Source organism: Scyliorhinus torazame, chromosome 19, assembly GCF_047496885.1.
Source record: "Scyliorhinus torazame isolate Kashiwa2021f chromosome 19, sScyTor2.1, whole genome shotgun sequence".
Classification (NCBI taxonomy): Eukaryota; Metazoa; Chordata; class Chondrichthyes; order Carcharhiniformes; family Scyliorhinidae; genus Scyliorhinus; species Scyliorhinus torazame.
Genome location: NC_092725.1, coordinates 47774592 through 47801567, shown reverse-complemented (window position 1 = coordinate 47801567; position 26976 = coordinate 47774592). Strand labels below are relative to the sequence as shown.

Below are 26976 nucleotides of genomic sequence, written 5' to 3'. Positions count from 1 at the left end.
GTTAAAGAGGGAGTTCCAGGATTTTGACCCAGTGACAGTGAAGAAACGGCAATATATTCCCAACTAAGGATGGTGAGTGACTTGGAGGGAACCTGCAGGTGCTCATGTTTCCAGGTATCTGCTGCTCTTGTCCTTCTAGATGGTAGTGGTCATGGGTTTGAAATGTGGAGCCTCAGGAGCCTTGGAGAGATCCTGCAGTTGCACCTTGTAAATGGCACTGTGATGACTAGAAGACTTTAGGAATATTGGATTCTAAGTATTGGACAATTTCAGAATCTGGAGTTAGAGTGTGCTGAATCAAAATGATTATTTAAAAGAACAAAATTCTGTTTTGCGGGTCCTGGTGCTTTTACCAGCTAGAAGGTGAAATTGACAAAGGAATGTGTTTTTCAATCTAGTCCAATGGACTTTGGTTTGACTGGGGAAGTCCCTGGGGAGTTCATGTGCTTTGTAGCCTGCAGAGATAATCAGCGGAACTCTCTGGCGGCGGGCGCCTCCGGTGCACCTTCAGCGCTCCCACGTCCACAGGTTTCCTGACGGCATGAGGGGACCACGTTGGGAAACCCCATTGGCCAGCTGTGGGAACAGCGTGGGCGCGCTACGCTGTAAAACATGGCTGGTGGACCAGAGAATCCTGTCCAATTTGTTTCTCAGCTTGGGGAGATGGGTTCATTGCTGGGAGTAGCCAGGGAATGCAGAGAGACTGTTTTTGCAGGCAGTTTTTGGAGAAAGCTGTGGAGAGAGGTAGTTTTTGGAGAAAGTTGTGGGGAGAGGCAGTCTTTCTTGGAGAGAAAATGGCACCCCGATCTGCAAGGAGCTGGCTCTGCGAGCGAGCTCAGCTCGCCAGTGCAGGAAATCAACTCAAGTGTGACCTCGGTGGTGAGAACCTCCCCCAGCCCAAAAAAGTGGCAAAGAATAGCGGGGTGAATCATGGCATTGCAGCCCCTGAAAGAACACGCTCATTCTCGCCCGAGTCATATGCACCCTGTGCACCGCCTTAAACTGTATCAGGCTCATCCTTGGACATGAGGAGGACCCGTTTACCCTACGAAGTGCCTCACTCCATGCTCCCCAATTGATCTCTCCTCCCATTTCTCCTCGATCTTCACCACCCGCTCGCCTACCTGCTCCCCCAGCCACTTGTATATATCCCCAATTCTTCCCTCCCCTTCCACATCCGGAAGCAGCAGTCGCTCCAGTAGGGTGTCTCCCGGCAACCTAGGGAACCCCCCTCCAGACCTTTCGCGCAAAGTCCCTAACCTGCAGATACTTGAACTCACTCCCCCTCGGCAGCTCTACCCTCTCCCTTAGCTCCTCCAGACTGGCGAACCCTTCTTCCAAATCCAGATCCCTCACCTTGACCAACCCCACTTCCCTCCACCTCCTGTATACACTATCCATCCCCCCCGGCTCAAACTCATGATTCTCGCACAGCGGCGTTAGCACCGACATCCCTTCCACCCTAAAATGCCTCCTCAACTGATTCCATATCTTCACTGTGGACTGCACCACTGGGTTCCTTGAATACCAACTTGGAGCCATTGGCAATGCTGCCGTCACCACAGCCCTCAAACTAGACCTCTGACAAGATTCCTTCTCCATCCTAACCCACTCTACCCCTTCTCCTTCCCACCACCGCCGCACCTTGTCCACATTCGCCGCCCAATAATAATGAAGCAGGTTTGGCAAAGCCAACCTCCCCTGCTGCCTCTGCCTCTGCAGCAGGGTCCTCCCCATCCTCCTTCCCCGCCCATACAAAGTCAGAGATGATTATGTCCACTTTCCGAAAAAAGGCCTTTGGTGTAAAGATCAGGAGAGCTTGAAAGATAAACAAGAACCTCGGCAGAATATTCATTTTCACCTCCCTGCCAGTGTTAAGTGCAGTGTATCCCGCCTCTTAAGATCCTCCCTAGCCTCCTCTACCAGCTTCGTTAAGTTCCACTTACGGAGCCCCATCCATTCGCTCGCTACTTGAATCCCCAAGTACCTAAACCTATCCCTCGCTACCATAAATGGCATCCCCCCTAAATTAGCCCGCTGTGCCAGCTCATTCAACGGGAATACCTCGCTTTTCCCTACATTCACCCTCCAAACCTCCCCAACAGGCCCATAATCCTTCCCATACTCTCCAGCGGATCCGAAACATACAGCAAGAGGTCATCGGCATAGGGCGACACCCGATGCTCCCTCTGTCCCCTCATAATCCCCCAATGTTAATGTTCTGTTTGAATTTAGAATGTCCTTTCTCCAGCTATTTAAAGATGTTAATTTGCAGTGAATCTAGCCAATAGTTTTGAATTCAAGGACAGATGGTAGCCTGTCATCTTGTGGAGCATTACACATCCTGTTGGCCCTGCTGCTTTCATTGTTGCTTTAGACGCTTGTGTGTTGAATTGAATCACAGTAAATATTTCTTATTTCCTAAACAGCTTGGAACTGTATCGGAAGGTCGCCAACCTTCGCATTTTGGCCTGTGGTGGTGATGGAACGGTGTGTAATCTTAACAAATAAAACCTTTAATCAATGGGCCTAAAATAACTTGCATGTGCTTTGGTCTAATGTGTGCTTGGTCAGAGGCTGTTGCCGTTTACCACATGTTGGGGGGAAGCCTGGAAGTATAACCTGAATTCTTCTCTCTGACTTTCTCCCTGAATCTCTCTTGCAATCTGACTCAGGTTAGCTCAATGAGTCACACAGATCAAACCGTCAATCCCATTCCGTGTGGTGAGTTGGCTAGTTTACGAGTGCTGCAATTGGCCTCAGCATCCACTCGTTTGGTGGACAGAGGTCAGAGCTCCAGATCCAGATCACAGTCACCTGCCCTGTCCTCTGAGCCCTGCGAGTCTACAGAAAGAAGGCTTCTGTGTGATGCTTTCTGTAGACGAATAGCTTGGGTGGAATGGCTCATGAGCAACTCAGCCATGAATAAAAGTCATAGATACATAGAAGATAGGAGCAGGAGGAGGCCCTTCAAGCCTGCTGCACCATTCATCACGATCATGGCTGACCATCCAACTCAATAACCTAATCCTGCTTTCTCCCCATAGCCTTTGATCCCATTCTTCCCAAGTGCCACCTCTTGAATATATTCAATGTTTTAGCATCAACTACTTCCTGTGGGTGAAGAAACGTCTCCTCATCTCTGTCCGAAATGGTTTACCCTGAATCCTCAGGCTGTGACTCCTGGTTCTGGACACACCCATCATTGGTATCATCTTCCCTGCACCTACCCTGTCTAGTCCGGTTAGAATTTTATAAGTCTCTATGAGATTCCCCCCTCGTTCTTCTGAACTCCAGCAGGAACAATCCCAAACTAGGCAATCTCTCCTCAGATGACAGTCCCGCCATCCCTGGAATCAGTCTGGTAAACCTTCGCTGCACTTCCTCGAGAGCAAGAACATCCTTCTGCAGAGAAGGAGACCAAAACTGCACACAATACTCCAAGTGTGGCCTCACCAAGGCCCTGTATAATTGCAGCAACACATCCCTGCTCCTCCACTTGAAACCTCTCGCAATGAAGGCCAACATACCATTAGCCTTCTTTACCGCCTGCTGCACCTGCATGCTTACCTTCAGCGACTGGTGCACAAGGACACCCAGGTCCCGCTGCACACTCCCCTCTCCCAATTTACAACCATTCAGGTAACAATCTGCCTTCCTGTTTTTGTTTCCAAAGTGAATAACTTCACACTTATCCAAATTATACTGCATCTGCTATTGATTTGCCCACTCGCCCAACCTGTCCAGATCTTGATGTAGGGTCCCTGCATCCTCGTCACAATTCACCCTCCCACCCAACTTGGTATCATCTGCAAACTTTGAGATGTTACATTTTGTTCCCTCATCCAAATCATTAATATATATTGTGAAAAGCTGGGGTCCCAGCACCGTCCCTGTGCCACCCGACTAGTTACTGCCTGCCAATTTGAAAAGGATCCATTAATCCCTACTCTTTGTTTCCTCTCTGCCAACCAGATTTCTATCCACCTCAATACATTTCCCCCAATCCCATGTGCTTTAATTTTGCACAATAATCACTTATGCGGGACTTTGTCAAACAACTTCTGAAAGTCCAAATAGACCACATCGACTGGCTACCCCTTGTCAACTGTACTGGTTACATCTTCAAAGAATTCCAACAGATTTGTCAAGCATGATTTTCCCTTCATAAATCCATGCTGACTCTGATGGATCCTGCCACAGCTTTCTAAATGTTCCGCTATAAAGTCCTTGATAATGGATTCAAGCATTTCCCACTACCGATGTTAGGCTTACTGGTCTATAATTCCCTGCTTTCTCTCTACCTCCATTTTTGAATATTGGAGTGACATGAGCTACCCCCCAATCTGCAGGGACTGTTCCAGAGTCTATAGAATCCTGGAAGATGATCAGCAATGAATCCACTATTTCCAGAGCCACCTCCTGAAGCACTCTGGGATGCAGATTCTTCGGCACTGGGGATTTATCCGCCTTCAATCCCATCAATATTCCCAGCACCATTTCTCTACTAATGTTGATCTCTCTCCGTTCTTCCCTCTCACTAAACCTTTCATTTTCCAACATTTCTGGGATCTGATTTGTGTCCTCATTTGTGAAGACAGAACCAAAGTATGTATTTAATTGCTCAGCCATTTCTTTGTCCCTTAGTATGCATTCCCCTGTTTCTGTCTGGGGGGCCTACATTTCTCTTTACCAATCTTTTTCTCTTCACATATCTATAGAAACTCAACGTGTCAGTCTTTATGTTCCCTGCAAGCTTACTCCCCCTTCTCAATCAATCCCTTTGTCCTTCTTTGCTGAATTCTAAACTGCTCCCAATCCTCAGACCTATTATTTTTCTTGGCCAATCTGTATGCTTCTTAGTTGGATCAGATACTATTTCTAATTTCCTTTGTGAGCCATGGATTGGCCCTCTTACCTCCTTTGCTTTTGTGCCAGACAGGAATGACGCTGCAGATCCCCCATGCGTTCTTTGAATGTTTGCCATTGCCTATCCACTGTTATCCCTTTAAGTAACTCTCCACAATCTATCAAGGCCAACTCACGCCTCATATCCTCATAGTTCCCTTTATTATGATTCAGCACCCTAGTCTCTGAAACAACTAGTTCACTCTCCACCTTGATAAAATATTCTAACATGTTATGGTCGCTCATCCCCAAGGGGTCTCGTACAGCCAGATTGGCAATAATTCCCTTCTCATTACACAGTACCCAGTCTAAGATGGCCTGCTCTCTAGTTGATTCCTCCATATATTGGTCAAAAAAACCATCCCGTATACACTCCATTAATTCCTCCTCTACGGCATTGTGGCTAATTTGATTTGCCCAATCTATGTGAAGATTAAAATCACCCATGATCACCGATATTCCCTTGTTACATGCATCTCTAATTTCTTGTTTAATGCCATTCCCAACATTACCACTGCAGTTTGGGGGTCTGTATATCACACCCACTAATGTTTTTTGCCCCTTGGTATTTCCCAACTCTACCCATACAGGTACCACATTGTCAGAGCTAATATCCTTTCTCACTATTGTGTTAATTTCCTCTTTAACCAGCAGTGCCACGCCACCACCTTATCTTTTATGCCTGTCCTTCCTAAATACCGAAAATCCAGGGATATTCAGGGTGGGATTCTCCCATCCCGCAGCAGAGTGTCCCCGTTTTCGTAAACGGCGTTGCATCTGCCAGGAGAAATTCTGGCCCCTGCAGGGGACCAGCGCGGTGCGTTCCTGGGGTGAACTGTGCGCCGCGGGTTCCGCGCATGCGCAGTGCCTTCCTTCAACGATCCGGCCCCGACGCAACATGGCGCAGGACTACAGGGGCCGGCGTGTAGGAAAGGAGGCCCGCAGCTAGAGAGGCCGGCCCACTGATCGGTGGGCCCCGATCGCGGGCCAGGCCACATCGGAGGCACCCCCCCCCCCGGGGTCGGACCACCCCTCCCCCCACAGGCCGCCACCCGACCCTTCCACGCCGAGGTCCCGCCGGCTCAGAGCAGGTTAGAATGGCGCCGGCGGGACTCGGTTCTTTTCTTACGGCCGCTCGGCCCATCTGGGCCAGAGAATCAGCGGGCCAGCCGAGTAGAGCGGCCCGCAACTGGCGGCGCGCCAACCATGCCGGCGCCAATGGCGCCGATTCTCCGCTCTGCGGAGAATTGCGTGCTGGCGTCGGGGCGGCGTGGCCCGGTCGCGGCGATTCTCCGGCCCGGCCCAGGGCCGGGAGATTCCCGCCCTCAGTTCCCATCCCTGTTCACCATGCAGCCATGTCTCCGTAATTCCAATTATATCACACCCATTTATATCTATCTGTGCGATTGTTTCACTTTATTGCAAATGCTCCGTGCATTCAGGCACAGAGCCTTTAACTTTGTCTTTTTCGCATTGTTTTCCACAAGAGAACATTCCCCTCAACTGTATCCAAAGCGGTATATCTGCTCTGCAGGTGAATGGCCACAGGAGACTCCTGCATTACCTGCCTCGCTCTCTTGCTCTGTCTGGTGGTCACCCAGTCCCTTCCTGCCTGCGGAGTCTGAGCCTGCGGTGTGACCACCTCTCTTTACTCGCTATCCACGATGCTCTCCGACCCGCGGAGGCTCCACAGTGTCTCCAGCTGCCGCTCCAGCTCTGAAACTCGAGCTTCCCAGAGCTGTAACTGCAGCCTGCCACAAGGAGCAAGAGGAGCAAACCACAGCTTGAAACTGTCCTGCCATGCATTACCCCTTTAAATTAAACTTTTGAAATTAAACTTTTTGTGTCAAATTATATCCAAAGTCTCCTATACTATTTATTTAGCTTTTTTTAAAAGACAAAACTGAGTATTTATCCCTCTTGATCTGAAATCAAATCATGTGAGTAAAGCGCTGAAGCTGCACATGTCTGCAGGAATACAAGCAGTTACTGTCTCAGAGAAAAGAGGGAAACCATTGCAGAGAAAATGTAAATAAAATGATCCCATTGAATCGTTCAGTCCAAGCCCTCGGCCTCACGTGAAAGTATCTGTGTATATTTGTGACCTGTTCAATTTCCAGGATAAGAGTAAATGTGCCGAGGAACAAGGCAAATCTCACAATACCATCGCCTGCCAAATCAGGACAGAGGGGGGGCAACCAGGCCCCTCATCCCGCCTGTCAGCTTATCCTGCCTTTTCTACAATTTTCCAATTTCAAACTAATGCTCGGATTAACTTCAAATCTCACGCTGTGCTACGTAAAGCACCCTGTGTTTGTGCGATAGACTCAGGAGTAGGCAACTTCGACATTCAATTAGATCACAGAATTTTAGAATCCCAAGGCCATTCAGCCCATCGCATCTGCACCGACCCTCTGAAAGAGCACTTTACCCAGGCCCACGCCCCTGCCCTATCCCCGTAATGTCACCCAACCTGCACATCTTTTAACACTAAGGGGCAATTTAGCATGGCCAATTCACCTAATCTGCACATCTTTGGTTTGTGGGAGGAAACCGGAGCACTCGGAGGAACCCCATGCGGGGAGAAAGTGCAAACTCCACACAGGCAGTCAACCCAAGGCCGGAATTGAACCCAGGGGCCTGGCGCTGTGAGGCAGCAGTGCTAACCACTGTGCCACCGTACTGATCATGACTAGGTTAGATCACAAATTAATTTACCTGCCTTTTCTCGATATCTCCTAAACTGTATAAATATATATCGATTTCTGCCTTGAGAACTTCAATTGATCTTGCATCAATAGATTTTTGTGGGAGAGTGTTCCGGACTCCAGTTCACCCAGTGCGATGAAAAAAGAATGTTTCCTGGTTTTTCTCTTCAGTGACCTGGGGCGAAATTCTCCCGAAACGGCGCGATGTCCGCCGACTGGCGCCCAAAACGGCGCCAATCAGACAGGCATCGCACCGCCCCAAAGGTGCGGAATGCTCTGCATCTTTGGGGGCCGAGTCCCAACATTGAGGGGCTAGGCCGGCGCCGGAGGAATTTCCGCCCCGCCAGCTGGCGGAAACGGCCTTTGTTGCCCCACCATGACATCTCCGGGCGGCGCATGCGCGGGAGCGTCAGCGGCCGCTGACAGTTTCCCACGCATGCGCAGTGGAGGGAGTCTCTTCTGCCTCCGCCATGGTGGGCCCCTATCGCGAGCCAGGCCACCGTGGGGGCACCCCCCGGGGCCAGACCGCCCCGCGCCCCCCCCCAGGTCCCCGGAGCCCGCCAACGCTGCCTTGTCCCGCCGTTGAAAAGGTGGTTTAATCCACGCCGGCGGGACAGGCAATTTATCGGCGGGACTTCGGCCCACCCGGGCCGGAGAATCCAGCGGGGGGGGGCCCCACCAACCGGCGCAGCCCGATTCCCGCCCCCGCCGAATATCCAGTGCCGGAGACTTCGGCAACCGGCGGGGGCGGGATTCACGCCAGCCCCCGGCGATTCTCCGACCCGGCGGGGGTTCGGAGAATGACACCCCTGATCCTCATTTTGGAGTGATGGTCGGACGGAATTTTCCGGATGCTGCCAGCCATTCAAATCGTTACTCACTTTGGCAGGCGGAAAATCCCACCTGATAGCCCAAAATTCTTGATTCATCCACCATCGGAAATCGTTTCACCGTACCTACCGCAACGAACACTTTGATTATTTCAACTATCTTATTTAGAACACTCCTCTTCTATTTAATTTTTCCAATTAAGGGGCAATTTATCGTGGCCAATCCATCTAGCCTGCACATCTTGGGTTGTGGGGGTGAGACTCGCGCAGACAAGGGGAGAACACGGACAGTGACCCAGGGCTGGGATCGAGCCCGGTCCTCGGAACTGTGAGGCAGCAGTGCTAACCACTACGCCACCGTGCCGCCTTTTGCTTTTTTATACTTCAGAAATTAGCAGCTTAGGCTTTGTGACCTCAGAGTCATAGAGAGTCACAGAGCTTTGACAGCACAGAACGAGGCCCTGCGGCCCATGTGTCTGCACTGGCCATCAAGCACCCATTTACTCTCATCCCATTTTCCAGCCTTGTATGCTGTGGCATTTCAAGTGCTCACCTAAATAAAGAGCACAAGGGTCAACCCACCATCGCACCCCGCCCCCAACCCACCCACTACTCAGCACAGCGAGTGGGCCAGACCTGAAATCTCAGGCTCCCTACAGGTTTGTTATAGATCCATCGATATTACTTTGCTCATAATGTTTCTCCAGTGATCTTTCAATGTCTCAAAACACTTGACAGCCAATGAGGTTGTTTTGAAGCGTCGAGATGTGGGAAAAGCAGCAGCCGATTTGTGTCCAGATCTGCTCGTTATCATTCATACACGGAGCGAGTACACATTAATAAACTATTTCCATGGTTGCCCAGTGATTCTGGGCTGTCCTGTGGCTCTGAAAGACACTTAGAATGAAAGCCTTTCCGTTTTTCCAATGGTAAAGTACTTTGACCAATTATGTTCTTCGGAGTGTGTTCCTCCCACTGTGGTGTTTTGTTTATTTAATGTAAGTGCCCACACCGAGCTGACCCCTCAGGTAAGATTGCGATTGCAACTCATTTCTTGGCTACTGACTCCATCCCTCTCTCTTGCAAATGCCTATGGCTAAACCAGGCTAGTTGGCAACCTTATTTGACCCCAAGACGTACTTCTGATTACATTCGGGCCACCATTCAGATGCCTATTTCCAACTCTGTAATATCATAGAGCATAGAACATTACAGCGCAGTACAGGCCCTTCGGCCCTCGATGTTGTGCCGACCTGTGAAACCAATCTAAAGCCCATCTACACTATTCCCTTATCGTCCATATGTCCATCCAATGACCATTTGAATGCCCTTAGTGTTGGCGGGTCCACTACTGTTGCAGGCAGGGCATTCCACACCCTTACTACTCTCTGAGTAAAGAACCTACTTCTGACATCTGTCTTATATCTATCTCCCCTCAATTTAAAGCTATGTCCCCTCGTGCTAGACATCACCATCCGAGGAAAAAGGCTCTCACTGTCCACCCTATCTAATTCTCTGATCATCTTGTATGCCTCAATTAAGTCACCTCTTAACCTTCTTCTCTCCAACGAAAACAGCCTCAAGTCCCTCAGCCTTCCCTCATAAGATCTTCCCTCCATACCAGGCAACATTCTGGTAAATCTCCTCTGCACCCTTTCCAATGCTTCCACATCCTTCCTATAATACGGCGACCAGAATTGCACGCAATACTCCAAATGCGGCCGCACCAGAGTTTTGTACAGCTGCAACATGACCTCATGGCTCCGAAACTCAATCCCTCTACCAATAAAAGCTAACACACCGTACGCCTTCTTAACAACCCTCTCAACCTGGGTGGCAACTTTCAGGGATCTATGTACATGGACACCGAGATCTCTCTGCTCATCCACACTGCCAAGAATCTTACCATTAGCCCAGTACTCTGTCTTCCTGTTATTCCTTCCAAAATGAATCACCTCACACTTTTCTGCATTAAACTCCATTTGCCACCTCTCAGCCCAGCGCTGCAGCTTATCTATGTCCCTCTGTAACTTGTAACATCTTTCTGCACTGTCCACAACTCCACCGACTTTAGTGTCATCTGCAAATTTACTCACCCATCCTTCTACGCCCTCCTCCAGGTCATTTATAAAAATGACAAACAGCAGTGGCCCCAGAACAGATCCTTGTGGTACACCACTAGTAACTGGACTCCAGTCTGAACATTTCCCATCAACCACCACCCTTTGTCTTCTTCCAGCTAGCCAATTTCTGATCCAAACTGCTAAATCACCCTGAATCCCATGCCTACGTATTTTCTGTAGTAGCCTACCGTGGGGAACTTTATCAAACGCTTTACTGAAATCCATATATACCACATCAACTGCTTTACCCTCATCCACCTGTTTGGTCACCTTCTCAAAGAACTCAATAAGGTTTGTGAGGCACGACCTGCCCTTCACAAAACCGTGTTGGCTATCTCTAATCAAATTATTCCTTTCCAGGTGATTATACATCCTATCTCTTATAAACCTTTCCAAGATTTTGCCCACAACAGAAGTAAGACTCACTGGTCTATAGTTACCTGGGTTGTCTCTACTCCCCTTCTTGAACAAGGGGACAACATTTGCTATCCTCCAGTCTTCTGCACTATTCCTGTAGACAAAGATGACTTAAAGATCAAAGCCAAAGGCTCAGCAATCCCCTCCCTAGCTTCCCAGAGAATCCTAGGATAAATCCCATCCGGCCTAGGGGACTTATCTATTTTCACACTTTCCAGAATTGCTAACACCTCCTCCTTATGAACCTCAAGCCCTTCTAGTCTAGTAGCCTGAATCTCAGTACTCTCCTCAACAACATTGCCTTTTTCCTGTGTGAATACTGACGAAAAATATTCATTTAGCATCTCTCCTATCTCCTCGGACTCCAAGCACAACTTCCCACTGCTGTCCTTGACTGGCCCTACTCTTACCCTAGTCATTCTTTTATTCCTGACATACCTATCGAAAGCTTTAGGGTTATCCTTGATCCTACCTGCCAAAGACGTCTCATGTCCTCTCCTGGCTCTTCTTAGCTCTCTCTTTAGTTTGTGCTGGATCTTCCTGGTCTCCAGCCCAGTGTTTCTCACTGGTGGCGGGATTCTGTCTTCTCGACTTCCCACTTGTCAATGGAATTTCCCATTGAAGCCATCACACGCCGTGACCTCCAAACTTGACTATTCCACACTCTCCGGACATGTCTCCCACATTCTATCCAACTTCCTGTGTTTTAACTTGCACCAAATCCTGTTCCCCTATCAGCCCTGTGCTTGCTGACCTCCATTGGCTCTCTGTCAGGCAAGGCCTTGATTATAAAACTCTTAACCTTGCTTTCAAATCCCTCCATGGCCTCGGCCCCCCCTGGGCTGGATTCTCCGCCCCGCCACATTTCTGTTTCAGCCCGTCGGCGGGATGCTCCATTACGCCGGCTGGTCAATGGGGTTTCCCAATCTGAGGCAGCCCCACGCCGTCGGGAAACCCCTGGGCTGCCGGCGAAACGGAGTAGCCCGCTGGCGGAGAATCCAGCCCCCTATCTATGTAATCTCCTCCTGACCCACAATCCTCTGAGATATCCGCGCTCCTCTAATTCTAGCTTCTCAAACACGCAAGGTAAGGGTCTTGTGGTGCAGTGGCTGGGTCCCTGCTCCGAGCAGGTTTGGAAGGTGCAGACTTAACAGTTTGAGTGTCAACTTGCAAATCCTTCCAACGCACACCAATAGCTGGCAGTAAGAGTGGGAGAGATTCCTGGTCAGGACATGGAATGGAAAGAAAGTTGGAGCCTTTTTCATCACAAAATCATAGAATTGTAATGGTACAGAAGGAGGCCATTTGGCCCATCGTATCTGTACTGGCTCTCCAAGCGAGCGTTATGACTTAGTGCCATCCTCCTGCCTTTTCCCTGTACATTGTTTCTATTCAAATAATCATCTACTGCCATTTTGAATGCCTCAATTGAAGCTGCCTCCACCACACTTCCAGGCAGTGCATTCTTGGCCCAAACCACTCGTTTTTTTTCTCACATCACATTTGATTCTTTAGAACATAGAACATAGAAAAATACAGCACAGAACAGGCCCTTCGGCCCACGATGTTGTGCCGAACCTCTGTCCTAGATTAATCATCGATTATCATTGAATTTACAGTGCAGAAGAATGCCATTCGGCCCATTGAGTCTGCGCCGGCTCTTGGAAAGAGCACCCTACCCAAAGTCAACACCTCCACCCAACACTAAGGGTAATTTTGGACACTAAGCGCAATTTATCACGGCCAATCCACCTAACCTGCACATCTTTGGACTGTGGGAGGAAACCGGAGCACCCGGAGGAAACCCACGCAGACACGGGGAGGATGTGCAGACTCCGCACAGACAGTGACCCAAGCCGGAATCGAACCTGGGACCCTGGAGCTGTGAAGCAATTGTGCTATCCACAATGCTACCGTGCTGCCCTTAAGAACAAATAAATCTACACTATATCATTTTACCATAATCCATGTACCTATCCAATAGCTGCTTGAAGGTCCCTAATGTTTCCGACTCAACTACTTCCACAGGCAGTGCATTCCATGCCCCTACTACTCTCTGGGTAAAGAACCTACCTCTGACATCCACCCTATATCTTTGGCAAATCATTTTAAATCTGTGTTTTCTCATTCCTGATCCTTTTACAAAAGGCAGCATTAGGAAACAGTTTTTCCCTCTCGACCCTGTCCAGCCCCCTCATTATTTTGAACATCTCTATGAAATCTTTTCCAATCTATCCTCGTAACTGAAGTTTCTCATCCTTGGAACCATTCTTGTAAACCTCTTCTGCACTCTCTCCAATGCGTTCACAACCTTCCTATAGTGTGGTGCCCAGAGCTGTACACAATACTCCAGCTGAGGTCTAACTAGCGTCTTGTAGTTCAGCATAACCTCCTAGCTCTTGTACTCTCTATCCCTTTTAATGAAGCTCAGAATACTGTATTCTGTATTAACTGTATACTTTATTACCTGCTCTCTCCACCTGCCCTGCCACCTCCAATGAACTATATACATATACAACGAGGTCCGTCTGCTCCTGCACCCCTTTAAGAATTTTATCCCTTATTTTATACCATCACTATCCATAGTTCCAGACTACATCATACATGTAAAAGTGCATGTTGCCACAGCAACCTGGACTCCTTGGGTGATCTACAATACACTACCACCAAATAGCCCTGATTTTAATCGCTGCACCATTGGTGGTTGTGTCTTGAGGGTTTAGGCCCTAAGCTCTTACATTTCCTCTCAAAACCTCTCCATCTCTCTGTGCCGAAGCTGCAACTTAAAACCTGCCTCTGAGCAAGCTTTTGGCTATCTGCCCTAATCCCTCCTGATGTGGCGCGGTATCCGTTTTCTCTCCTGTCAGGCGACTGAGAGGTCCCCCCCACTCCACCCAGTGGTAGAAAATCACCAAGGGAGCTGTGTTCATTAGCATCCGCTCCCAGTGAGAACATATGTTTTAAAAATATTTTTATTAACCATTTTTAGTTTCTAAAATACAAAAAGTGAAATATAGGAAGAGCAGTAAAACAATACAAGAAACCAATTAGCCAGATTCACAGAGCCAGCCCTCCACACTTGGTAGGAACAAGTGCCTCTCTCCCCCCCCCCCCCCGCCCAAACCCACTGCCCACACCCCCTCCCCCCAGTAGCTGACAGTGACCAACTCCTTGAAGTAGACTAGAAACGGCTGCCATCTCCAGTAGAATCGTTAAATTGACCCCGTCACGGTGCACACCTTTTCCAGGTGTAGAGATTTCATTAAGTCACCTAGCCAAGCCAAATTGCCAGCCTCCAGCCCAGCAGGACTCGCCTCTGAGCGATCAGCGAAACGAACGGAAGAACATCCACCCCTGCACCCGTCTGCAGCTCCGGCAAGTCCGATACCCCGAATATGGCTACGAGCGGTTCAATCTCGATGTTGAGAATCACCAACATGGTTGAATAGGAGACGCAGAAGCTCCGTTTGAGACAGCACCAAAACGTGTGCGAATGGTTAGCTGGCCCCCTCCAAGAGCGCTTGCACCTGTCCCCTGCAAAGAAGCAACACGTTCTAGCTCTGGTCAGGTGTGACCTGAACACTACCTTAAGCTGGATCAAGCTCAGCCTCGCACTCGAGGATGTGGCGTTCACCCTACGAAGGGCTTCACTCCAACCCTCATCCTCCAACATGGACCCCATGCTCCTCCTCCCACCTGGCTTTCACCCTCTCCATCGAAACAGAGTCCTCCGCTAGAATCCGCCCATGTAGACCGGACGTACTACCCTCCTCCAAACCTGCGCATGAAAGGATCCTCTCTATCAAGGAGGATGGTGGCACTTCTGGGAATGTTCATCTCATAAACTTTCCCAGGATGAACATCGACAGCCTGCTGCAGCCCTTTGTCTGGGACGCTCCTTGAAAAAACAACATAAAACATTCTCTGTATTGTCCCAAGCCTCCATTTTGTGTAGGGACATGAATAGCCATTCAGACTGTTAACCAGCTCAGCCAAATTCAATTCAGTACAAATTGATACCAAATTAGGCTCAAGTTTATAAATAGGCCCAGATCCATTGCGGACTGGGTGGAGACTAATGGAGGTGCACGCACAATGGAAAATGTTTCCCCTTTTTAGCATTTAACACTTCCAGTTTCGCTTATTCCTGTTGATGAAAGAATAATATGTCAAATATGAACATGGCTTTAACTAGAAACTATAATGATGTCAGCCTCATTCTCCACACGCAAATAAGTTTTCTAACTTGATGAGAATGAAGGTGATAGTTACTTGAGGCTGAATGTGTTTGTTTTTTTAATCAGGCTGTTCAGTAATGTTCCTTTTATTTCTGTCCAGGTGGGCTGGATTCTTTCCTTGCTGGACGAACTGCAGCTCAATCCCCAACCTCCGGTCGCAGTGCTTCCACTGGGGACAGGGAATGATCTGGCCCGGACGCTCAACTGGGGAGGGGTAGGTACACCATTCGGCAGTCCCCTCCCCTCCACAGGTACACCCTCAAGGGTGGGTATGGAATGGCGCCTAAAAGACGGAGGATGGGAACATGTCAGGTGGCCTGTCAGATGGAAGGAGGTGAAGGGGGTCAACAATGATAACATGGACCAGGAAGCGCCTCATGATGTGACTCTCACCAGTTGTTATTATCTAGGATTGCCTGCAAGATTGGTGGATGCAGATTTAATAATGATTCCAAAAGGAAATTGTCTAAATATTCGAAGGGGGAAAATCTAAAGAGTTAGAGGACAAAACCAGAGGTGGAGGGGTAATTATGTAGCCCTTTTACACTTGTACAGAGCATTTGGAGCACTGTGCAGTTTTGATCCCCGTACCTAAAAAAGGATATACTTGCTCCAGAAGAGGGGTGGCACAGTGGTTAGTGCTGTTGCCTCACAGCGCCAGGGACCTAGGTGCAATTCCAGCCTTGGGTCGCTGTCTGTGTGGAGTTTGTACGCTCTTGCTGTGTCTGTGTGGGTTTCCTCCGGGTGCCCCGGTTTCCTCCCACAGTCCAAAGATGTGCGAGTTAGGTGGATTAGCCATGCTAAATTTCCCCTTCGTATGCAGGGATGTGCAGGTTAGGTTATGGAGTGGGGGGGACTGGGGAGTGGGCCTGAGTAGGGCGCTCTTCGGCCCGCGATGGGCCGAGTGGCCGCCGTTTTCGGCGTAAATCATAACAGGTCCTTATGGGCGGGACCTGGCACCACGGGCAGCCTGCAGAGTCCTCGGGGGATCTGGCCCCGGGGGGGGGGTGCCTCCACGGTGGCCGATCCGCGGGCGGGCCTGTGCCGTGGGGGCACTCTTTCCCTCCGCACCGGCTGCTGTCAACCTCTGCCTTGGCCGGTGCGGAGAAGAACCCCCCCTGCGCATGCTCTGGGTTGATGCCAGCACATGCTGGCGCTCCCGCGCATATGCCAACTCGCATTGGCCGGCGGAGGCCCTTCAGTGCCGGTTGGCGTGGCACCAAGCCCTTCCGCGCCGGCTGGCACGGCGCCAAAGACTCCGGCGCTGGCCTAGCCCCTGAAGGTGCGGAGGATTCCGCAGCTCCGGGGCGGCCCGATGCCGGAGTGGTTCACGTCACTCCTCGTTCGCGGAGAATCCTGCCCCATATTTAGGACTGAGACAAAGGAGAATTCCTTCACTTATGAATCGTTGGAATTCTCCACCTCAGAGAACTGTGTGATTTTGGAGTTTAAGGGCTGGGAAGGTGGATTAAAGGTCAAAGATCAGCTACATTCAATATTTTGAGACACTAAGTGAGATCGGGGAAGACAGAATGACCAAACACCCGACCAATTCCATCTCCATGGCTATATTTAATAAAGTTCAAAGTTGAACGGGGCCAACAAATGGTTTAAGAACCAACACTGAGACCTTCCGGCCCTGCTCTGGCAAGATCCCTCACAGGAGATTGAGCAGGCCAGCTAAAAGTCCGTGTGACCGAACAATCCCAGCGCTGGGCGGGGTCGGAAATCACACTCCAAGGGCGGGATTCTCTGGTCCGTTTGCCACGTTTTCCTGGGTGGCATGCCCTCCCTCGCAGCGGGATTCTCTGTTCCCGTCACCAGCCAATGGGATTTCCCATTCTGGCCACCCCTGGCAAACTCATGGGCGGGGGAGCGCTGCCTGTGGGACCAGAGAATCCCGCCGTCAGCGAAAAGCCGGGGAATTCCAGTCAAAAAGTCCTATTTACGCTGGGAGCGCAATCAGGAGCGATTCCCAATCCTTATCATGCAAAACTTTTAATAGCAAGGATTATAGATCATGGGCTGGATTCTCCCAAAATGAGACTATGTCCCCACGCCAGCATAAAAACGGTGGACTTTTACTCCCGAAATTCCTATAAAAAGGTTGAACTAATTCAATGCCCTTCAGTGGGCTAGCAGGGACCTGGAGTGAATCTTGCAGCTTTAGCTGCACTTCCGGTTTGGAGTCCGGGCATGCGCAGTACGGCGGCTTCCAGAGGCGGCGCCGAGCTCCATGGCGGACCCGGACTGCGGAGCAACACAGGGAAAGGAAACCCCCTCAATCGGCCACGCACCCAAGCCTGAAAACGCGCTGACCTAATCCCCGGCCACCTACAAGGCCCGCCCCGGTGTCCGATCCCCCCCCGTCCCCCACCAGGGCGGTCGCAGACTGAGTCCGCAACAGCCAGGCCAGCATCCCAACCGGCAATAGGTGGTTAGTTCCACGCCGCCCGGAACGGAGGATTGCTGGGCGGGCCTCTGGCAATGGGCCCCCGGCCGCGCAGCGTATTCCGCGGTCAGGCCGATTTTCGGGGTCCGGAGACTCGCCGGACCGGAGCCGGACCGGATTACAGCGTGAAAGTGGATTCTCCGCCCCCGTGCCGGCCGCGACTGCGGCTCGGGGTTGCAGAGCATCCAGCCCATAGATCATAGAATTCACAGTGCGAAGGAGGCCATTCGACCCATCGAGCCTGCACCAGCTCCTGGAAAGAGCACCCTACTTAAGCCCATGTCTCCACCCTATCCCCGTGACCCAGTAACACCACGTAAACCTTTTGGACACCGGGCAATTTAGCATGGCCAATCCACCTAACCTGCACATCCTTGGACCGTGGGAGGAAACCGGAGCACCCGGAGGAAACCCACGCAGACACAGGGTGAACGTGCAGACTCCACACAGACAGCGACCCAAGCCGGGAATCGAGCCTGGGATCCTGGAGCTGTGAAGCAACTGTGCTAACCACTGTGCTGTGCTGCCAACTGTGCTACCTTGAATGCGAGGGATTTCCTAGGGAACCCGTTATATATCCGCCATTTTGAGTGGGCAGCACGATACGAGGTCCGGCAACTGTTCCCTCCACGCAGCGCAATTCAACACCCTCCCTTGGGATTTTCTGGGCCTTCCCCACCCAGGACGGGTGTGACCTGATTCCCCAGCAGAGACCCTCTAATTAAAGAGACCTTCCGAGACACCCTCTAATTAAAGAGACCTGCCAGAGAGCTTCTAATTAAAGAGACCCCCTATTTAAAGAGACCCGCACCAGAGACATTCTAATTAAAGAGACCCCACCAGAGACACTCTAATAAAATAGAGACCCCCCCAGAAAAGAAACATCCCGCAAGAAGAGAGGCCCTGTCTGGAAGTTGGAGAGCAGTCCAGATAGAGGCAGTGAAAAAAAAATCACTGCCTTAAAACTCTCCTGGGCAATACATCTGCTGGCTCAGGCAGAGGAAACAGCAGCTGTCAATTCCTGTGGAGATAAAACCAGTCAGTTGGGTCTGAACCGCCTCAGATCTTTGATTTGCAAGCCATTCATTCATTTCTCTTTGATATAGATTTAAATAGGCAGTGATTGACAGCTTCCACACTCCCCAGCTGTCAGCATTGTTCCATTCATCTCCCTTCACGCTTGAATGAATTTGAAGTAGTCAGAGTAAAACTAACCCCAATGCTAATAAACATCAAACTTTGATTGACAGCTCCTGGACCACACCAAACAGAGTTAAGTGCTTTCCATTCATCCCTCTTCATGCTTGAGTGGCATTGAAGTCTTCAGCAGTGAAACCAACTCAGATAGGGGTCTCTTTAATTCGAGGGTCTCTGGTGGGATCTTTAAGTGGAGGCAGTGGGGGAGGTCGGGTGGGGGTGTGGTGGGCTGCTTTTGCATTGTGGGGAGAAGGGTGGCCCTGTGATGGATGTTGGGGGCAACTCCCTTAAAGACGCTCCTTGGCCCTCCACAAGCTCCACCGTGTCAGGTACACAATTGTTAGGGCCTGCACCAATTCTCACCTATGTGATTCCTGACCCAGTGGCCCTGGGAATCACACAGGGTGAAGGATATAGTGCCCAGTCCATTAATAGGATGCAAATGGGCCTTAAATGACCCATTTGCATCCTCCCGCTAGCACTGAATGCAAACCTCAACCCGATGCCAGCACGGGACCAGAGCTTCGGGAACGGATTGGCACCCATTTTTTTCCCAACACTGGATTCTCCCGTCCGTTCGCGATCGCCCTGCCAGCATCGGGATGCGAAGCGGAGAATCCAGCCCATGATTTCTTTACAATTGATGCCTGTGGTGATGGCTGATGGTTAATGTCATCCTCCTTATAGAATAAGTGGAACCAGTGAACGTTGCAAAGACTATACCCGTCCTTGGCCATTTAGTCATTTCCAGCTTGGATCATTATCTTGAGGAGAGGAGCTGAGAACACGCTTCAGTTTTAGTTTGCCTGTGAGGTAATCAGAAAATCAAGCAACACAGTAGGAGGCCATTCAGCCCATTGTCTCTGTGTTGGCTCATTGTAAGAGTTTGGTCCCTTGCTCTTTTCCCATATCCCTGCAAAATTCACTTTCACAAGTACATGCCTAATTCTCTTTTGAATGTTGACCTTGAATCTGCTTCCTCTATCTTTTAGTCAATGCATCCGAGATCAGAACAACTCAATACATAAAACAAATCTCCTCATTCCTCCCTGGAATCTTTGACATACCTTAACTCTGGTTATTGACCCTCTTGCCTCCTCCTCCTATATACTCTCTCAAAGCCCTTCATTATTTTGAACAATGCCATTAAACCTCCCCTTAACTTTCTCCACTCCAAGCATAATAATCCCAACTTCTCCAGCTTCTCTCTGCGGGCAGCACGGTAGCTCACGTGGCTAGCACTGTTGCTTCACAGCTCCAGGGTCCCAGATTCGATTCCCCGCTGGGTCATTGTTGTGGAGTCTACACGTTCTCCCCGTGTCTGCGTTGGTTTCCTCCAAGTGCTCCGGTTTCCTCCCACAGTCCAAAGACGTGCAGGTTAGGTGAATTGGCCATGCTAAATTGCCCTTAGTGTCCAAAAAGGATAGGAGGGGTTATTGAGTTATGGGGATAGGGAGAAGTGAGGGCTTAAGTGGGTCGGTGCAGACTTGATGGGCCGAATGCCTCCTTCTGCACTGTATGTTCTATGTACGATGTATGTCACTGATGTTAGACGTTTTAGTAACTGTGATATGAAGAGTCTAAAGTTCTGTTCCCTTTTCACCAACACACATTTATTTAATTCCAACAGACTTTGCACAAAACTCTAACTACACATCACCTGACAGAGGCCACCTGACGCCTCTTTACATAACAGTGTCAATTAATGGATACTTAACATAAATGAGACAACTAATTGCAATGTCTCTGAACCCATTACTTAAGTCTCCCCTTCCTTGGAGAAAAAAATAATAATTAGGTGAAAACAAAATTTCAAGAAACTCAAAAACACACACATGATCCCCCCCTTTTTTTTTGTTTGGACGAGAAAGAAAAAAAACAGTCACAGAAACGAGTGCCCTTCATTAACAATATCCAAAAGTTTCTGTGAACTCGCCCCTCTTTTCGTAATACAGACTGACATTTGATAGCTACTGTCGACCCATTTAATTTTTGTTATTTCCCCTCCGTCCAACATCTGCTTCAAACTTGCGATGTCTATCCATAACCTCTTTTCATTTACACTTTTTGTAAAGTGCACATTTTCCCACAGGAATTTATTGTCAATGTGACAGTCAATAGGTATATTACCCAAATCCCCTAATCCCAACATTTCTGTTAATATCTGACTTATATAAAAGGCTATATCTACCGCCTCTACAAGGCTTAACGTCTCAGCAGCCAAAGTGCTTTTTACCACTCTCCTTATTTTCTTTATTTCCCACACAAACGGACATTTACCATTAGAACATAGAACGATACAGCGCAGTACAGGCCCTTCGGCCCACGATGTTGCACCGACATGGGAAGTCAAAAAACAAAAGCCATCTAACCTACACTAGCCATTAGCATCCATATGCTTATCCAATAAACTTTTAAATGCTCTCAATGTTGGTGAGTTCACTACTGTTGCAGGTAGGGCATTCCGCGGCCTCACCACTCTTTGCATAAAGAACCTACCTCTGACCCCTCCTCTATTCCCAAAAGGAAAATTATAAAACTCCTGCGCTTGAAACCCCATCACATAAATTTGCATAGGACGCATCACTATAAGTTATGAGTTTCAAGTGCCTACGGTCACCTAAATCCGGGAACTTCAAAACACACTCCTGCATTTTTAGTTTGGCCAACGCTTTATTTGCTCTTATTATGTCTTCCACATTGGGATCATTCATTTTTGTACTCAACTCTAAGACATCAAAACTCACGTCTGGTCTAGTTTGTCTACCTAAACAGTTCAGTTGCCCAATTAAACTTCGCAGTTACTCTTTTTCTATCTTTGCATCTTTTTGTGAAACTTGGTCACGACTAATTGCTATTGGGGTGATGCTTTCCAAATAAGGTTGCTGACGTAAAGTTGCCCCGAACTTAGTCTGTCCAATTTCCAGTCCAATATGTTTAAATGCACCGGAAGCCTGACTTCCAACCCTGAATTCTTTCCTCAAAACAGAGATTACAACAGCTTCAAAATCACTAGTCCCACCCCACAAAATATCATCGACATGCATCATAAAGATGCCAGAAAGATTTCCTTTATAGTGCCAGTAAAACATTGCCGGATCTGCTTTCAACTGGCAACAGCCTAACTTTAACAAAACTGACCTTACCGAAAAATACCAGACTCTAGATGCATCATTTAATCCATATACACATTTGTTCAACTTCCAGAGTACCCCTTCTGTGTTAGCTGCTTCTTTAGGAGGACGGAGAAAAATGTCTCTCTGGAGCTGATGCCCCTGCAAAAAGGCAGCTTTTATATCTATAGATTTGCATTCCAGTGCCTTTGTGGCTAATAGAGCCAAGAAGATGTTCAAAATAACCTTTCCTGCTGTAGGTGAATCTACCCTTAAATCCTGATCTTCTAAGTTTTCTTCAAATTCCTTGCCACAAGCCTGGCCTTTGCCTTATAAGTTCCATCCGGAAGTGCAAATCCATCTGTGGGATAGAGCTCTTTGTCCCCTATCCGGCACTTCCGTGTACACCCCAAATTCACTCCAACTATGCAATTCTTGCTGTTTAGCATCTTTGATAACTTTTTCATCTAATTTATTTGAAGCCACCAAAATCTCACGTGCATGTGGGCTTCTACTCCTATTAGTATTTGTAGTCTTACTCATGTTCCGAGATCTTGATAAACTACGTCTCCTCTCCCGCCTGGTATCTCGTTCTGTACTTCTACTGCTTGATCTTTCCCTTCTGTTGTGGGATGTCCTTTCAATAGTTCTCGACCTTTTCCTGCGGGCCTGTTCAATATCCGATGTACTATCTGAACTGGCACTACGTTTCTGTGCCCTCCATTTTTTTCCCAATCCATTGTCTTGACTCCTTCCCCTGAATGCTGTACATTCAACCAATGTTTATACTTTCCAGTGGTCTTCCCTGCTCTACTAATAACAGTTGCATCCTTCCATTGACTAGATCCTTCAGGCAAGTATGTCACTTTTGTACCAACTTTTGGCAATTGCCCTTTCGGAAAAATGGCCTGTTCTAATTCATCAGATGTGTTGTGTTCCTCTATAGAAACCCTGTCTATATCAGTTAACTGGTCCTCATAGTTCTGGAACATATGTGTACCAGATGACTCTGGTTCCTCGTCATGTCTGTCTGCTCGGTCTAAATTTGAAAATTTGTAATCTGTACCCATTATCCTTGATGAATGTACCCTAACAGTTTGATTACCATGTTGCAAAATAATTGTTTTGCCATCTATGCCTATGATCTTCCCTGGGCCTTTCCATTCATTATAATTGTCTCTCTTACAGTATATCATGCCTCCTTGCTGAAAAACGGAATTTGATGGCCGTACATTATGTCTTAAAACTCTACGAATGCTTTCAGAGACTTCTGCTTCCAAAAAACCTTTTCTACTGCTATGTAATGCATTTAAATGTTCAGCAAAACCAGAGCTAATTGTAGTCCCCTCCCAAGCTGGAGGCTGGTCATCCAAAATGGATGGAATTTTAGGATTTCACTAATCAAACTATCAAACACTAATTGATAAGGACTATAGCCCCAACCATCTGCAATGAATTCTTTGCATGTACTACCCATGCTAAAGCTGAATTTAGCCTGCAATTTGGTCGATCTGCCAAAGTTTTCTGAAGCATGTCATCGATGACAGCATGATTTCTTTCTCAGACACCATTACTAAATGGGCTTTCTGCAGCCGTATTCATAATTCTGATATTCACGTTTTCACACATCTCCCTAAACTCATCATTAGCAAATTCTCCCCGATTGTCCATAAGGAATTTTGCCGGTGGACCCATTCCTGTCCCTATCCATTTTTCCACGATTTGATCCAGAATTACCCCTGCATCCTTTAATAAATTTTTCAGCCTCCGAGGAGACGGATGTGCAAATTGCCTATGCAGTTTTAATACCACAAGCTTTTTATCAGCTAAAGTCCCATTTTCAACTGCCATTAACACATCCTTAACCACTCGACTTGAAATATTATTTGTCAGTAATGGAATACAATAGTGTCCCGACTGTATAAATTGTAAGTCCACCGTCTTTCCAAAAACTGTTGCCTTACCCTGTTCCATATCCAGTTTCATGTGTGCTTTCTTCATTGACGGTCTGCTCAGAAGCAAAAGTATCTCACTTGCTACAACATCCATGCTAATGAAATGATTCACTCCGGCAATATTGCAAGGGATCACCACTCTTTTTAGCGACTTCAGAGTATTATCATCCCCAAACCTGAAGCTTGTGGAACTTTCAAATTCCTTAACCTTGTTACGATTTTCAGCATTCAAGGCGTCCAGATAACATTTTAACCAGTCAATTCCACACACAGTAGATGTGCAGCCACTGTCCAATACAGCACAGTTGAAGGATTCTGCAACCAACACTCTCATTAGGCCACATTTGGAATACTGCGTGCAGATCTGGTCGCCACATTTCCAGAAAGATGTGGATGCTTTAGAGAGGAGGTGCACCAGGATGTTGCCTGGTATGGAGGGTTCTAGCTATGAAGAAAGGTTGAGTAGATTATGATTGTTTTCGTTGGAAAGACGGAGGTTGAGAGGGGACCTGATTGAGGTCTACAAAATTATGCGAGGTATGGACAGGGTGGATAGCAACAAGCTTTTTCCAAGAGTGGGGGTGTCAATTACAAGGGGTCACGATTTCAAGGTGAGATGAGGATAGTTTAAGGGAGATGTGCGTGGAAAGTTTTTTACGCAGAGGGTGGTGGGTGCCTGGAACGCTTTGCCAGCGGAGGTGTAGAGGCGGGCACAATAGCATCATTTAAGATGCATCTAGACAGATATATGAACGAGCGGGGAACAAAGGGAAGTAGATCCTTGGAAAATAGGCGACAGGTTTAGATAAAGGAACTGGGTCGGCGCAGGCTGGGAGGGCCGAAGGGCCTGTTCCTGTGCTGTAATTTTCTTTGTTCTTTATTACCGGCATAAAACTGCTTGTCAATAGGACAGTGCCTTCTTTTTGGTCAGTATCTTTTTCCTCTTCTGACTCTTCCGTGTCATGTGTCGCTTCAAACATTCTATCATAACGAGTTGGACAGTTGAAGGCATAATGGTATTGAGAGTCACATCGAAAACATCGATTTATCATGCCCCGTGCATTTCTGGGGTTCATCTTCCTATTGTAGGTTCTAACTGTGTTTCTGTCTTCATAATTTCCTCGTCTCGGTCTCCTTCTATAGTCTGAGCCCTGTTCGTAGCCATACGATTTTGTTGTCCTGTTAGTAGTGTATCTTCCATATTCTGCCTTATTGCAAGCTGACCTATTTGGGTCATCAGAGCCATTGGAATCGAATGTTTCCCCAGAAACCTTTGTAAAGCTTTTGTCATCTGTTCGAATAAGGTATCCTTATCAGTAAACTGAAGTCCTGTCAAAACCAGGAGCCTATCCATGTTGCTCACTCTAGCACAGTCAAGTAATTTAAAGGCCAACACAAACTGTGGAAATTCCAGGTTGTGTTTCTGCAGTCTTTTATATAGTCTGCCATATTCCATTATATAGACTTCCATGGAGATATCCTCCATTTCCCAGAACTTATCAAAATCCGACCATGCTTCATACGCACTTAACAAGTTAACTTACTTATAAATCTTATCCATATAATGTAATAAAGTCTCCCGACCTTCTTCTGAGTCTAACTCTTCCAATTCCAGCTCAGAAAGCACATTGTTTCGGATTTTACTGCTATATGGTAGAGAAAGAGCCAATGCCGTACCTTGTTTTCTCTTTCCCAAAGCAGTTACCTTAGTCCACATAACTACTGCACTTCTCCATTGGTCGTGCAATTCCCTTTCAGAAAATAAGGGAGGATAGTTATATCCAGCCATCTTTATCCTCGTTTCAGCCATATATCCCCTTTTTTTTTTCTTTTCTCACTCACTCCTTGGTTTGATCTGGAAAAGTTGTATCTTTCAACCCTTCACATTTACACAGCAACCATCCTCTGCTACTAAGTGTTAGATGTTTTAGTTGCTGTGATATGAAGAGTCTAAAGTTCTGTTCCTTCTTCACGAACGCACATTTATTTCATTCCAACAGACTTTGCACAAAACTCTAACTACACATCACCTAACAGAGGCCACCTGAAGCCCCTTTACTTATCAGTGTCAATTAATGGATACTTAACATAAATGAGACAACTAATTGCAATGTCTCTGAACCCATTAGTTAACAACTGAAGCCTTTCATCTCTATTGTAACATTCAAACAGAAAATGCGGGAAACACTCAGCATGTTTGGCAACATTCACGATAAGAAAAACAGAGTTAATGTTTCGTGCCTGCGATCTTTCACCAGTGGGTCAATTGTACATAATCCATTTCCTCCTTAAAGGCGGCCCATTGCTCATTGACAATTTTGCCTGTAAAATTACCTAGGCAAGATCCATTCCCCACTGAAATTGACCCTGCCCCAATTTATTTTTACCCTGTATTGTTCCTTGTCCTTTTCCTATACCTTATGCTCTGATCACTAGCCTCTAAATGCTCCCCTAATGCCACTTGACCCATCTCATTCCACAGAACCAAATCCAACAACGCCTTCTCCATTTTATATCCTTTCTTTGTTACTCACCCCATCTATTCTCACTCGCTTTGCCCACTTATTTGCTTTTCCAATTCTTCGCTGCACTTTCTTTGTTGAATTTCGACATGATTAACGATGCTGACATTCATCATAATTTTCTGGGTTTTTTCAATCCCAATTTCCTTAGTCATGCAGTGAACCCTGGCTTTGGAGGCCGTTCCTTTCCTCCCCTCATGGGAATGTATCTAGTCTGCGCAGGCACCCGCTCTTCCTTGAAGGTCTCCTACTGCTCAATTGTTTTGCTTTATAAGCTTTATAAGTATATGCCAATGCTAATGTCTGGTTCGGTGCCTTGGATACAGTTGACACAATGTGCTGCAGCTGAGTTAATAACAGTTCACTGTGTGCTGTTGTGCTTCAAGATGGCAAGTCCACTTCACTGACGTCAGTCAGGTCTCAGAGTCATGCATCTGGGAGGGGTCCCAGTAATTATCATTCCAGCAATTTGGTTTACGGAATCACAGAATGCTTGCAGCACGTAGGGAGACC

General features: G+C 47.9%; 1 protein-coding gene across 3 annotated transcripts in view; it reads left to right on the top strand.

Annotated features, from left to right (window-relative positions):
- dgki (diacylglycerol kinase, iota) overlaps positions 1-26976 on the top strand; it is a 558727-nt gene that overhangs the window by 251740 nt on the left and 280011 nt on the right. For all 3 annotated transcript variants that reach the window (XM_072484255.1, XM_072484256.1, XM_072484254.1), the window contains exons 12-13: positions 2430-2490; positions 15325-15438. In XM_072484255.1, the coding sequence (XP_072340356.1) occupies positions 2430-2490; positions 15325-15438 (175 nt within the window). The remainder of the gene's footprint in view (positions 1-2429; positions 2491-15324; positions 15439-26976) is intronic.